The sequence below is a fragment of the Periophthalmus magnuspinnatus genome, chromosome 13 (genome assembly GCF_009829125.3).
Source record: "Periophthalmus magnuspinnatus isolate fPerMag1 chromosome 13, fPerMag1.2.pri, whole genome shotgun sequence".
Lineage (NCBI taxonomy): Eukaryota > Metazoa > Chordata > Actinopteri > Gobiiformes > Gobiidae > Periophthalmus > Periophthalmus magnuspinnatus.
This window is the reverse complement of record NC_047138.1, coordinates 2,687,851-2,701,252: the sequence shown is the minus strand read 5'-3', so window position 1 is coordinate 2,701,252 and position 13,402 is coordinate 2,687,851. Positions and strand designations below refer to the sequence as shown.

General features: G+C 45.7%; 1 protein-coding gene across 4 annotated transcripts; it reads right to left on the bottom strand.

The window, feature by feature from the left end:
* Nucleotides 1–951: 951 nt before the first annotated feature.
* tcnba (transcobalamin beta a) lies at nucleotides 952–11,738 on the bottom strand. 4 transcript variants are annotated; one of them, XM_033977550.2, is made up of 4 exons: nucleotides 11,640–11,719; nucleotides 1,436–1,577; nucleotides 1,223–1,355; nucleotides 952–1,142 (listed from the first exon to the last, which is right to left on the bottom strand). In XM_033977550.2, the coding sequence occupies exons 1-4, from the start codon at nucleotides 11,698–11,700 to the stop codon at nucleotides 1,098–1,100; spliced, it is 381 nt and encodes a 126-aa protein (XP_033833441.1). In that variant the 5' UTR covers nucleotides 11,701–11,719; the 3' UTR covers nucleotides 952–1,097. The 4 variants fall into 4 exon arrangements, with proteins under 4 accessions (XP_033833441.1, XP_033833439.1, XP_033833438.1 ...); XM_033977548.2 differs by having other exon boundaries at nucleotides 964–1,142; nucleotides 1,219–1,355; nucleotides 11,640–11,718; XM_033977547.2 differs by lacking the exons at nucleotides 952–1,142; nucleotides 1,223–1,355; nucleotides 1,436–1,577 and adding exons at nucleotides 9,584–10,476; nucleotides 10,553–10,689; nucleotides 10,770–10,911 and having other exon boundaries at nucleotides 11,640–11,738.
* Between the last annotated feature and the right edge of the window lie 1,664 nt (nucleotides 11,739–13,402).

Here is a 13,402-nt window from a genome sequence, read left to right as displayed (position 1 = left end):
GTGTCACTGTCGTTACCCACATGGGCGTTGAAGTCCCCCAGGAGAACAACGGAGTCCCCGGTTGGTGCACTGTCTAGTACCCCTCGCAGGGACTCCAAGAAGGCCGGGTACTCCGCACTGCTGTTTGGCCCGTAGGCCGACACAACAGTGAGAGACCTGTCCCCGACCCAAAGGCGCAGGGACGCGACCCTCTCGTTCACCGGAGTGAACCCCAACACGAAGCGGCTGAGCTGTGGGGCAATGAGCAAGCCCACACCAGCTCGCCACCTCTCCCCGCGGGCAACGCCAGAGAAATGGAGAGTCCAGCCCCTCTCAAGAAGTTAGGTTCCAGAGCCCAAACTGTGCGTGGAGGCGAGGCCGACTATATCTAGTCGGTAACACTCAACCTCCCGCACAAGCTCACGCTCCTTCCCCCCCAGCGAGGTGACATTCCATGTCCCCAGAGCCAGTCTCCATGTCCAGGGATCCGGTCGTCGAGGCCCCCGCCTTCGACTGCCGCCCAGATCTTCATGCACCGGCCCCTTACGGATCCTCTTGCGGGTGGTGGGTCCACATGAGGACGGCCCCACGTCACTCCTTCGGGCTGAGCCCGGCCGGGCCCCGTCTGGAAAGGCCCGGCCACCAGGCGCTCGCTGTTGAGCACCCACCCCAGGCCTGGCTCCAGGGTGGGGCCCTGGTAACGCCGGTCCGGGCGACATAGCTTGCCTTGATTGTACTCTTTTCATAAGGGGCTTCTGAACCACTCTTAGTCTGTCCCGTCTCCCTGGACCTGTTTGCCATGGGTGACCCTACCAGGGGCATGAAGCCCCCGACAACATAGCTCCCAGGATCATTCGGGCACTCAAACCCCTCCAACACGTTAAGGTGGCGGTTCAGGGAGGGGAATAACAAAACAATCTCCTGAATTCTTTGGTTTAGCCCAAAATGGTCTGGTACAGACACTTAATGACCCACTGTCAAATATGAGTGTGTGATGTTTAACTCACAGACATTGATGTTGAACACACAGCTGTGTTTGAATGGAGCTTTATTGATCACATCAGACACATTTCTTTATGTTGATCATCAGTTGCTGAATTCTCACCATTTATTAAAATTCAGAATGATTTGCTCGTGGGCTTTTGGGACATAACATCCGATCCCTGAAAACCACATCCTCATAAGTTACATCATTCAGAACGTGACTTACAGTATTTTTCCCTGGTTGCACAAACTCACCCACATCCAGTCGGAGCGTGTCGCCCGTGGGAGTCTTGACCAGGAGCTCCCAGTATGTGTGGTCCTCAGGGTCACCAGCCAAACCGTTCACACTGACCAGGAAAGGGCCAAAGTTTAGGTTCTCCTCGAATGTGAATCTAAAGGTGCAAACGATAAATAACAGTAAAAATAAAAGGTCCATTTATCAGATTAATATGAATTTTAAAATGTGACGTACTTAAACCCTGCGTTGGACGCCATGAGTCTCTTCATGGCTCCGAGCAGGATTCCTCCTTTCACCACAGACGCGCTGTAGGTCTGAGCCGGAGCGTTCGTCACACTGTTCATCACATGGATCTCAATGGGAAGAGACTCGGATTCTGCACAAAAACAACCAAAAATACAGGAGATTTTGAGGTCCAAACATGCACTTTTTTTTTTTTTTTTTTTACTAAAATACGGCCTACTAGCCAAAATTAACAAAACATTTGGTATCAGTACATTAGTCTGAAGTCAGGCTGAAAATAAACCCCAAATTATATAAAAAGTATGTTATTTTATGGCTGAGTTATAAGAGAAAAAATTGTGTCAAACTGAGCCCAGAAGAACTTGCATAACTCAACTGGGAGGAACACACCAGGGTTAAGCAGTTGGATTATTTGCTTCTGACAGAATTATTTTCCTCTTGGTGCCTCCCAGTTTCACCCTGTCCTTTCTTTGTCATGGTAAGTTTTGGGTTGGTGCTATTTTTACTTGGAGAGGAGTAAATAATAATAATAAAAAAGTGGAAAAATAATCTGAATAATGCACTGAAATCTGAATAGGTTTAGTTTTATTGAGCTCAGTGACACTAAAGCACTGCACTATGATGATGATGATGATGATGATGATGATGATGATGATGATGATGATGATGATGATGATGATGATGATGATGATGATGATGATGATGATGATGATGATGATGATGATGTCCAGCCCTTGGTACTCGCTTCACCATCTGGCACTGCACTGATATTTGTAATCTGCAGATGACACTTTGTATTTGCACATAGTCCTTTAGATGAGTCAAATTAAACTGTTAACACATTATGGACTGTGCTTCACTTTACAAAAACTTCAACTCAAGATGATTATTTTAACACTTTGCTGGAGAGAGACTGATGTCATTTTACCGATTGGTACACTTGGTTGGTAAATCATTCAATTAAATTCATTTATTTTTGTAACACCCAAAATCACAACAACAGTTGTCTCGAAGGGCGTTCATGTTTTGGTTGATGGGGGAAACCGGAGTACCCGGAGGAAACCCATCCAGACACGGGGAGAAACATGAAAAACTCCACACAGAAAGGCCTGGGCGACCCGGGGATCGAACCAAACCCACTTGCTGTAAGGCATGAGCCACTCAGCCACCGTGATATACACACAAAAACAAAACAACAGGAAAAATCAGACAAAACAAGAAAAATCGGCCAGGCGAGGAGGAGGAAGGAATGAATGAAATCATTCATTCATTGTGGAGAATAAATTATTTTAAAAGCCTCTCCCAGCTCATAAACACCTGTTGGACTTTTTGTTCTTCTGGACAAAGAGAACACCATGATCGTTTAGATTTAATAATGGGATGTAATTATGGTCATGGCACAATGTTATTTGGGCCTGTGGTTGAATAAAGGGTGTTTCCTAATTACACTGAAATACAAAATGTCCTAATTGTGTGTAATCCAACAATACATGACAAATACTTCCTGGTACTTTCTGGGACTTTAAAAAGGAGTGACACAAACCAGGAGAAGTTACTGTGTTTGACGATGCATCTAACAGCCTCCATCACTCTGCTGCTCCTGGTTCTTCTGGGGGTCACTTCAGAAGGTAAATGGACTTGTGTCTTCTGTTTGTTGATAAATGATGAAAATTTATCTCATTAATTTATGTTTTTTAAATTGCAATTAGACAGTCTCATGGAGATGCTGAAGGTTTGTGCTGTAGAAAGAGCAGTTTATGTTGTGTGGTTCACACAAACCACATCTGGGACTAGAACAGGACCAAGGCCGGTCTACATTAGGACTAAACCTGGACAAAATCAGACAGAACCAGGACAAGATGAACACACCCTTTGAGTTTTTCCACATCCATGTTTTGACCATGAACTTGCAGCTTATAAAGTCAAAACTAAAAACTCTGCAGTTTCAGCCCAAAGTGTCAACATTTCATGACTGTCCTGTTTATTTATTTGATGAGATTCAGTTTAATGTAGATTTTCTGACAGGTGTGTTTTGGTAGCCTTTGTTTTTCATGTTTGAGATATAACACTTCATTTTTCTTTACAGTACCACCCCCCATTGAAACTCCCGTCACGATTGAAGTGAGAAACTCTTTGGTCCCAGGTGAAACCGGAAAAATCTACCGCACTTCTGTGCCCCCCAGAGCAATTCTGCTGGGAGCAATGAGACGACTCCAGGAAACCACCAACTTCAGGTTAGAGTTTACTGTGATGATTGTGCCGTCTAGAGTCATGTGTGATGACATTTCTGCTCATATTAAATGTTGTTTTCAGTTTTACCTACACTGAGAGCAAATATTACGGCCCCTTTGTGACCAGTTTGAATGGTTTGTATGGAGATTTCTCTCAGCGCACCTACTGGCAGCTGCTGGTGGAGAAACCGGACGGGACTGTCATAATACCTGATGCTAGTGAGTTAAAAGTGTTTTGTGACGTTTTAGGTTTGTCCTAAATATAAACTCTGTGCCACAGTAAATCAGGCACAGTTTGTATGATAAACACGACTGACGTGTTTGTTTTCCAGATATCGGGTGCTACATTCCAATTGCAAATGATAAGATCATCTTTGAATATTCCAGCGCATGAAGACGACTTCAGTCTGAGCTGATTAATAAACATATAACCACGTACCTGCTGAGCAGGAAATATGTGTAACTCGTTGTATTCTGTTATCACTGGGTTATTTAGTTTAGTCACACCTGTTTGTTTAGTTTGTGCTAAATGTTGATTTAAGTCACTATTTTTCCTCTGTTCTTGGTGCAACATGTGAAAAACAATAAAGAAACAAACAAACTCAGAGTCTGAGTCACTAAAATGTTGACACAGTATTTTAATTATGCAATGGCACTTGACAAGGAAGAGAAAGATATTTTCTCCTGTTTATCGTAATCATTTGGGGTTGGTTTGTTTTGACATGGAGGATAAAAGTGTAAAAATAATCATACAGTCCTTCATCTGCATTAGTTGGATTTTATGGCTTTAGTCCAACTCCATAATTAAACATGATGTGTATAAAACATAATCAGTTTGTTTTTTCTCTGAGTCACACATATGTCACTGTGTCTTGGTTCTATGGTGGCCTGGAAGTCCATCCATCCATCCATCCATTTTCTTCCGCTTATCCGGGGTCGGGTCGCGGGGGCAGCAGTCTAAGCAGGGACTCCCAAACTTCCCTCACCCCAGACATGTCCTCCAGCTCCTCCGGTGGGATCCCAAGGTGTTCCCAGGCCAGCCAAGAGACATAGTCCCTCCAGCGTGTCCTGGGTCTTCCCCGGGGCCTCCTCCCGCTGGGACATGCCCCTCCCTAGGGAGGTGTCCAGGAGGCATCCTGAGCAGATGCCCGAGCCACCTCAGCTGGCTCCTCTCAACGTGTAGGAGCAGCAGCTCTACTCGGAGCTCCTCCCGTGTGACTGAGCTCCTCGCCCTATCCCTAAGGGTGCACCCAGCCACTCTGCGGAGGAAACCCATTTCGGCCGCTTGTATCCGTGACCTTGTCCTTTCGGTCATTACCCATAACCGCCCCAGTGCCTGCTGCAGGTCCTGGCTCGAAGAAGCATTAGGACAACATCATCTGCCAACAGTAGAGATGAGATCCTGTGGTTCCCGAACCAGACCCCCTCCGGCCCCTGGCTGCGCCTAGAAATTCTGTCCATAAATATAATGAACAGAACCGGTGACAAAGGGCAGCCCTGAGTCCAACATGCACTGGGAACAGGTCTGACTTACTGCCGGCAATGCAAACACAGCTCCTGCTCCGGTCATACAGGGACCGGACAGCCCTTAGCAAAGAGCCCCGGACCCCATACTCCCAGAGCACCCCCCCAAAGGACACCACGAGGGACACGGTCGAATGCCTTCTCCAGATCCACAAAACACATGTGGACTGGTTGGGCAAACTCCCATGAACCCTCGAGGACCCGATGGAGAGTATAGAGCTGGTCCAGTGTTCCACGACCAGGACGAAAACCACACTGCTCCTCCTGAATCCGGGGTTCGACTATCGGTCGGATTCTCCTCTCCAGTACCCTGGAATAGACCTTACCGGGAAGGCTGAGGAGTGTGATTCCCCTGTAATTGGAACACACCCTCCGGTCCCCCTTCTTATACAGAGGGACCACCACCCCGGTCTGCCATTCCACAGGTACTGTCCCCGACCGCCACGCGATGTTGCAGAGACGTGTCAGCCAAGACAGTCCCACAACATCCAGAGACTTGAGGTACTCAGGACGGATCTCGTCCACCCCCGGAGCCTTGCCACCGAGGAGCTTGCTAACCACCTCGGTGACTTCAGCCAGGGTGATGGACGAGTCCGCCTCTGGGTCCCCAGTCTCTGCTTCCTCCTCGGAAGACATGGCGGGGGGATTGAGGAGATCCTCAAAATATTCCTTCCACCGCCCGACAACATCCCCAGTCGAGGTCAGCAGCTCTCCACCCACACTGTAAACAGTGTTGGTGAAGCACTGCTTCCCCCTCCTGAGGCGTCTGACAGTTTGCCAGAATCTCTTTGAGGCCGTCCGATAGTCCTCCTCCATGGCCTCCCCGAACTCCTCCCAACCCCGAGTTTTTGCCTCTGTGACTGCCCGAGCCGCGGCACGCTTGGCCCGCATGTACTCATCGGCTGCCTCAGGAGTCCCACGAGCCAACAAGGCTCGATAGGACTCCTTCTTCAGCTTGACGGCATCCCTTACTTCCGATGTCCACCACTGGGTTCGGGGATTGCCGCCGCGACAAGCACCGCAGACCTTACGACCACAGCTACGAGCGTCCGCATCGACAATAGAGGTAGAGAACATGGCCGACTCGGAGTCCATGTCTCCAACCTCCCCCGGGATCAGGGAGAAGTTCTCCCGGAGGTGGGAGTTGAAGACCCCCCTGACAGAAGGCTCCGCCAGACGTTCCCAACAGACCCTTACAATACGCTTGGGTCTGCCAGGTCTGTCCGGCTTCCTCCTCCGCCAGCGGATCCAACTCACCACCAGGTGGTGATCAGTTGACAGCTCAGCCCCTCTCTTCACCCGAGTGTCCAAGACGCGCGGTCGGAGATCAGATGATACGACAACAAAGTCGATCATCGACCTCCGACCTAGAGTGTCCTGGTGCCACGTGCACCGATGGACACCCTTGTGCTCGAACATGGTGTTTGTTATGGACTAGCACAGAAATCCAATAACAAAACACCACTCGGGTTCAGATCAGAGAGGCCGTCCTTCCCAATCACGCCCCTCCAGGTGTCACTGTCGTTACCCACATGGGCGTTGAAGTCCCCCAGGAGAACAACGGAGTCCCCAGTCGATGCACTGTCTAGTACCCCTCCCAGGGACTCCAAGATGGCCGGGTACTCCGCACTGCTGCTTGGCCCGTAGGCCGACACAACAGTGAGAGACCTGTCCCCGACCCGAAGGCGCAGGGACGCGACCCTCTCGTTCACTGGAGTGAACCCCAACACGAAGCGGCTGAGCTGTGGGGCAATGAGACACCAGCTCGCCACCTCTCCCCGCGGGCAACGCCAGAGAAATGGAGAGTCCAGCCCCTCTCAAGAAGTTGGGTTCCAGAGCCCAAACTGTGCGTGGAGGCGAGGCCGACTATATCTAGTCGGTAACGCTCAACCTCCCGCACAAGCTCAGGCTCCTTCCCCCCCAGCGAGGTGACATTCCATGTCCCCAGAGCCAGTCTCCATGTCCAGAGATCTGGTCGTCGAGGCCCCCGCCTTCGACTGCCGCCCAGATCTTCATGCACCGGCCCCTTACGGATCCTCTTGCGGGTGGTGGGTCCACATGAGGACGGCCCCACATCACTCCTTCAGGCTGAGCCCGGCCGGGCCCCGTGGGGAAAGGCCCGGCCACCAGGCGCTCGCTGTTGAGCACCCACCCCAGGCCTGGCTCCAGGGTGGGGCCCTGGTAACGCCGGTCCAGGCGACGTAGCTTGCCTTGATTGTACTCTTTTCATAAGGGGCTTCTGAACCACTCTTAGTCTGTCCCATCTCCCTGGACCTGTTTGCCATGGGTGACCCTACCAGGGGCATGAAGCCCCCGACAACATAGCTCCCAGGATCATTCGGGCACTCAAACCCCTCCACCACGTTAAGGTGGCGGTTCAGGGAGGGGCCTGGAAGTGCAAAACAAATTTACATCTTCATCAAAATATTTTATCTGTGGGAGTCTTAACCAGGAGCTCCCAGTATGTGTAAGTTACATCATTCAGAACGTGACTTACAGTATTTTTCCCTGGTTGCACAAACTCACCCACATCCAGTCGGAGCGTGTCGCCCGTGGGAGTCTTGACCAGGAGCTCCCAGTATGTGTGGTCCTCAGGGTCACCAGCCAAACCGTTCACACTGACCAGGAAAGGGCCAAAGTCTAGGTTCTCCTCGAATGTGAATCTAAAGGTGCAAACGATAAATAACAGTAAAAATGTGCATCGTGAACATGAGCAGAGCTTCTGAAAAGGTCCATTTAAAGATGCACTTCGTAACTTTTCCGGCAGTGGGTACATCACCTTGTTGTCTCTACGGAGATGTTATTGTTTTCCTGGTAAGCTCTACGTGGTTAGTGTCAGTGAGACTGGATGTTTTCTTCTTACAGACATTGTGGACTATATTTGTGCGATTGGACAGTCTCAGTGTTTGTGTTAATCAGTCCTGGTGGTGTCACTGCAGATACAGCTCCATCACAGGCGGAGGTCTGATATCATGTTTATCATAACTGTACATCTTGAGACAGCAGCTGTGTGTCCTGGCTCTGGGTGATAAAATACTTCCTGATACTTTAAAAAGAAGTGACACCAAACCAGGAGAAGTTACTGTGTTTGACGATGCATCTGACGGCCTCCATCACTCTGCTGCTCCTGCTTCTTCTGAGCGTCACTTCAGGAGGTAAATGGACTTGTGTTGTCTGTTTGTTGTTAAATGATGTAAATTTATCTCATTACGTTGAGTTTTTTGAATTGCAGGTGGACAGTCTCATGGGGATCCTCAGATCACTGAAGGTTTGTGCTGTAGAAAGAGCAGTTTATCACACAAACCACATCTGGGACTAGAACAGGACCAAGGCCGGTCTACATTAGGACTAAACCTGGACAAAATCAGACAGAACCAGGACAAGATGAACACACCCTTTGAGTTTTTCCACATCCATGTTTTGACCATGAACTTGCAGCTTATAAAGTCAAAACTAAAAACTCTGCAGTTTCAGCCCAAAGTGTCAACATTTCATGACTGTCCTGTTTATTTATTTGATGAGATTCAGTTTAATGTAGATTTTCTGACAGGTGTGTTTTGGTAGCCTTTGTTTTTCATGTTTGAGATATAACACTTCCTTTTTCTTTACAGTACCACCCCCCATTGAAACTCCCGTCACGATTGAAGTGAGAAACTCTTTGGTCCCAGGTCAAGCCAGAAAAATCTACCGCACTTCTGTGCCCTACAGAGGAATTCTGCTGGGAGCAATGAGACGACTCCAGGAAACCACCAACTTCAGGTTAGAGTTTACTGTGATGATTGTGCCGTCTAGAGTCATGTGTGATGACATTTCTGCTCATATTAAATGTTGTGTTCAGTTTTACCTACACTGAGAGCAAATATTACGGCCCCTTTGTGACCAGTGTGAATGGTTTGTATGGAGATTTCTCTCAGCGCACCTACTGGCAGCTGCTGGTGGAGAAACCGGACGGGACTGTCATAATACCTGATGCTAGTGAGTTAAAAGTGTTTTGTGACGTTTTAGGTTTGTCCTAAATATAAACTCTGTGCCACAGTGAATCAGGCACAGTTTGTATGATAAACACGACTGACGTGTTTGTTTTCCAGATATCGGGTGCTACATTCCAATTGCAAATGATAAGATCATCTTTGAATATTCCAGCGCATGAAGACGACTTCAGTCTGAGCTGATTAATAAACATATAACCACGTACCTGCTGATCAGAAAATATGTGTAACTCGTTGTATTCTGTTATCACTGGGTTATTTAGTTTAGTCACACCTGTTTGTTTAGTTTGTGCTAAATGTTGATTTAAATCACTATTTTTCCTCTGTTCTTGGTGCAACATGTGAAAAACAATAAAGAAACAAACAAACTCAGAGTCTGAGTCACTAAAATGTTGACACAGTATTTTAATTATGCAATGGCACTTGACAAGGAAGAGAAAGATATTTTCTCCTGTTTATCGTAATCATTTGGGGTTGGTTTGTTTTGACATGGAGGATAAAAGTGTAAAAATAATCATCAGTCCTTCAACTGCATTAGTTGGATTTTATGGCTTTAGTCCAACTCCATAATTAAACATGATGTGTATAAAACATAATCAGTTTGTTTTTTCTATGAGTCACACATATGTCACTGTGTCTTATGCCACAATGCAGATTTTTAGAAGAAGAATAACATCATTAAGAACAGCAACAATGCAAATATATTCAATTTGGAAATTTTTTAAGAGTTTAGAATGTTTAGAATATTTTTTTTTGTAAAGGTTCATGTCTCCCCTGTCTGCAGCTCTTCACATGAGACACATTATTGGTCTTAATAAATAGTTTTTGCAAATCATTATTCAAATGTTTTATCAAAATGATTAAAAATGTCCACATATGAGGACATTCGTTTGACATCACTTTTCTCCACAAAAACTACATAATGTAAAATATAATTCTTTGTTTTTACATCATCAGGTCCAATCAGCCCAAAGAACAAATAGAAATTAATAAAGCCACAACATGAAAGAGCTCAGGTCTCAGGAGGTGAAGCAAAATATTAAAAGAAATGTAAAAAAAATAACAAAACAATCTCCTGAATTGAACACTTTATGACCCACTGTCAAATATGAGTGTGTGATGTTTAACTCACAGACATTGATGTTGAACACACAGCTGTGTTTGAATGGAGCTTTATTGATCACATCAGACACATTTCTTTATGTTGATCATCAGTTGCTGAATTCTCACCATTTATTAAAATTCAGAATGATTTGCTCGTGGGCTTTTGGGACATAACATCCGATCCCTGAAAACCACATCCTCATAAGTTACATCATTCAGAACGTGACTTACAGTATTTTTCCCTGGTTGCACAAACTCACCCACATCCAGTCGGAGCGTGTCGCCCGTGGGAGTCTTGACCAGGAGCTCCCAGTATGTGTGGTCCTCAGGGTCACCAGCCAAACCGTTCACACTGACCAGGAAAGGGCCAAAGTTTAGGTTCTCCTCGAATGTGAATCTAAAGGTGCAAACGATAAATAACAGTAAAAATAAAAGGTCCATTTATCAGATTAATATGAATTTTAAAATGTGACGTACTTAAACCCTGCGTTGGACGCCATGAGTCTCTTCATGGCTCCGAGCAGGATTCCTCCTTTCACCACAGACGCGCTGTAGGTCTGAGCCGGAGCGTTCGTCACACTGTTCATCACCTGGATCTCAATGGGAAGAGACTCGGATTCTGCACAAAAACAACCAAAAATATGAAATAAAGACTTTATAGGAGCATCAAATGTGCACAATGTAACTGGCATTAACCCTCTGATGCATGAATTATGAAAGCCTTGGTCAAGATTTTGTGACATTGTGAACTGCCTGTAAATATGAATTAACTTTTGTTCTGTTGTAAATATACAAACACGTTTCTTTTTATGCTTTGAAAAACATTTCAACATTTTTTGGAAAATGTTTAGGCCTGAATAAGAAAACCAATCAGAGGAAATTTACTTGCAGTTACACCGACTGACCACTGAATTGATCTCAATGGAGTGTGGCAGCAGAGAGCACTCCAGAGGCTCCACCATAAACCAACGCATTAAAGAGAAAGTTGCTTTAGTAACTGTCCACTGCAGTGACCGCTGTGCACCAGAGGGTTAAAAGTACCTGTCTCACATTAAACTTACCTGTCTCACATTAAACTTACCTGTCTCACGTTAAACTTACCTGTCTCACGTTAAACTTACCTGTCTCACAGTTATCTGTTTTGAAAAGTGTTTTAATTGCCAAAAAAACTATTTAAAAATTCTTTCTGCGAGCAGGGCTGCCTGTCCACAGAGCCGACCTGTTATTGATTTAGTGTTTGTCTCCGAGGATAAAGACGAGTTTAATGCCATAGCAGTAACACCTTTATGGAGATAATGGCTCCTCTGGCAGAAAAGTTACACGGTGCAGCTTTAGTAGTGGACTTACCCTCGAGTCGAGCCCCTGGGAGCAGGAGAAGAGGCAGCAGGAGTAAAACGACAGGAGTCATGTTGTCAGTGTAAAATGTGGCCACAGAAAATGAGCTTTATATTCTGTCACAGTTGGAGTGATTAGTGTTGACTTTTCCATATCTTTGCTAATCATTAACATCAGTTACGTAACAATAACTTCAGCTGTGGGTGTTGGTGACTGATATTAGTGTTTGATGAATTTAATGGAAATGGGTCAGGTTTGTTTTCTTTGTCAGGAGCGGGACGGACAAACAGATTATTATCAGAAGAGTTTTAAATATATCGTGGACAAAAGTGGGATTTTGACCCGTAAAGTCGTGACGTCCAGGACCACGGACAGAGACCATAATGTTGTCAAAGCGAAGACAAATGAAGCATCAGTAAAGTCCTTCAGATATGGGTTAGGTTCAGGTTTAGGTCAGATATGCTCTATGGGTGTTGCTGAGGAACAGTTCAACTTATCAACATCAAATATGTGTTAGTTTGAAGAGCACAGTGATCTGAACCAGCTCCAAAATGTCTCAACATGATCCACACAAAACGCTACACTGTGAATGAAAAATGCACGGATTAAACAGAAAAACAAAAGGGTTTATCTCCCAGAAAACACACATTTTCTAAGGATGAAAGATAAGATATTATTCCTGGTAGTGTGAAGTTTTTAAAAATTATATTGCCCTCTAGTGGCCACAACATAGTATGACATGAGACAAATGTTCATGGATTAGGCAAGGCAAGTTTATTTGTATAGCACAATTCATACACAGGGTAATTCAAAGTGCTTTACAGAATAAGAAAGACATTAAAATCACACAAATCAAAACATAAATAATCACAAATAATCATCATAAATTTACCATTAAAGGAGAAGAGTGCTGAATAAAAACCTCTCAGTCGTATGCACAGATAAACAGAACCTTTTTGAGTCTGGATTTAAATATTGTCAAAGTAGAGGCCTGTCTCACATCTTCAGGAAGACTGTTCCAGGTTTTAGCTGCATAAAACTGAAACACTGATTCCCCATGTTTAGTCCTGACTCTGGCACCAGCAGGAGGCCGGTCCCTGAAGTCCTCAGAGTGTGAGATGGTTCATGTGGCACTAACATGTCGGAGATGAACTTTGGACCTAGGCCATGGAGAGACTTATACACAAGCAGAGCTGCTTTAAAGTCTATTCTTTGAGCTACAGGAAGCCAGTGCAGAGACCTGAGCACAGGACTTATATGCTCGTACTTCCTGGTTCTAGTCAGGACCCGAGCAGCAGCGTTCTGGATGTTCTGTTCTGTGTTAAGGCTCGTTTGGCGAGGCCAGTGAGCAGGACGTTACAGTAGTCTAACCTACTGGAGACAAACGCATGGATAAGTCTCTCTAAGTCTGGTTTTGACAGTTTACCTTTGATTTTTGCTATGTTTTTTAGGTGGTAAAAAGCTACAGATGTTATTGATTTGATGTGGCTGTTAAAGTTCAAGTCTGAGTCCATTATTACCTCTAGATTTCTCGCCTGAGTTGAAGGTTTTAGAGAGAGAGAGACTGGAGGTGATGCTGACACTTTCTCTATGTTTCTGTGGGACAAAGATGATGACTTCAGTCTTGTCTGAGTTTATCTGGAGAAAGTTGTTTTTCCTCCACACACTGATCTGTTGATGCAGTGAGTGAATCCACTGGTTCATATTCACCTGCTGCAGTGAGACATAGATCTGAGTGTCATCTGCAGAGTTGTGTGTGCCACATTATTGCTGCG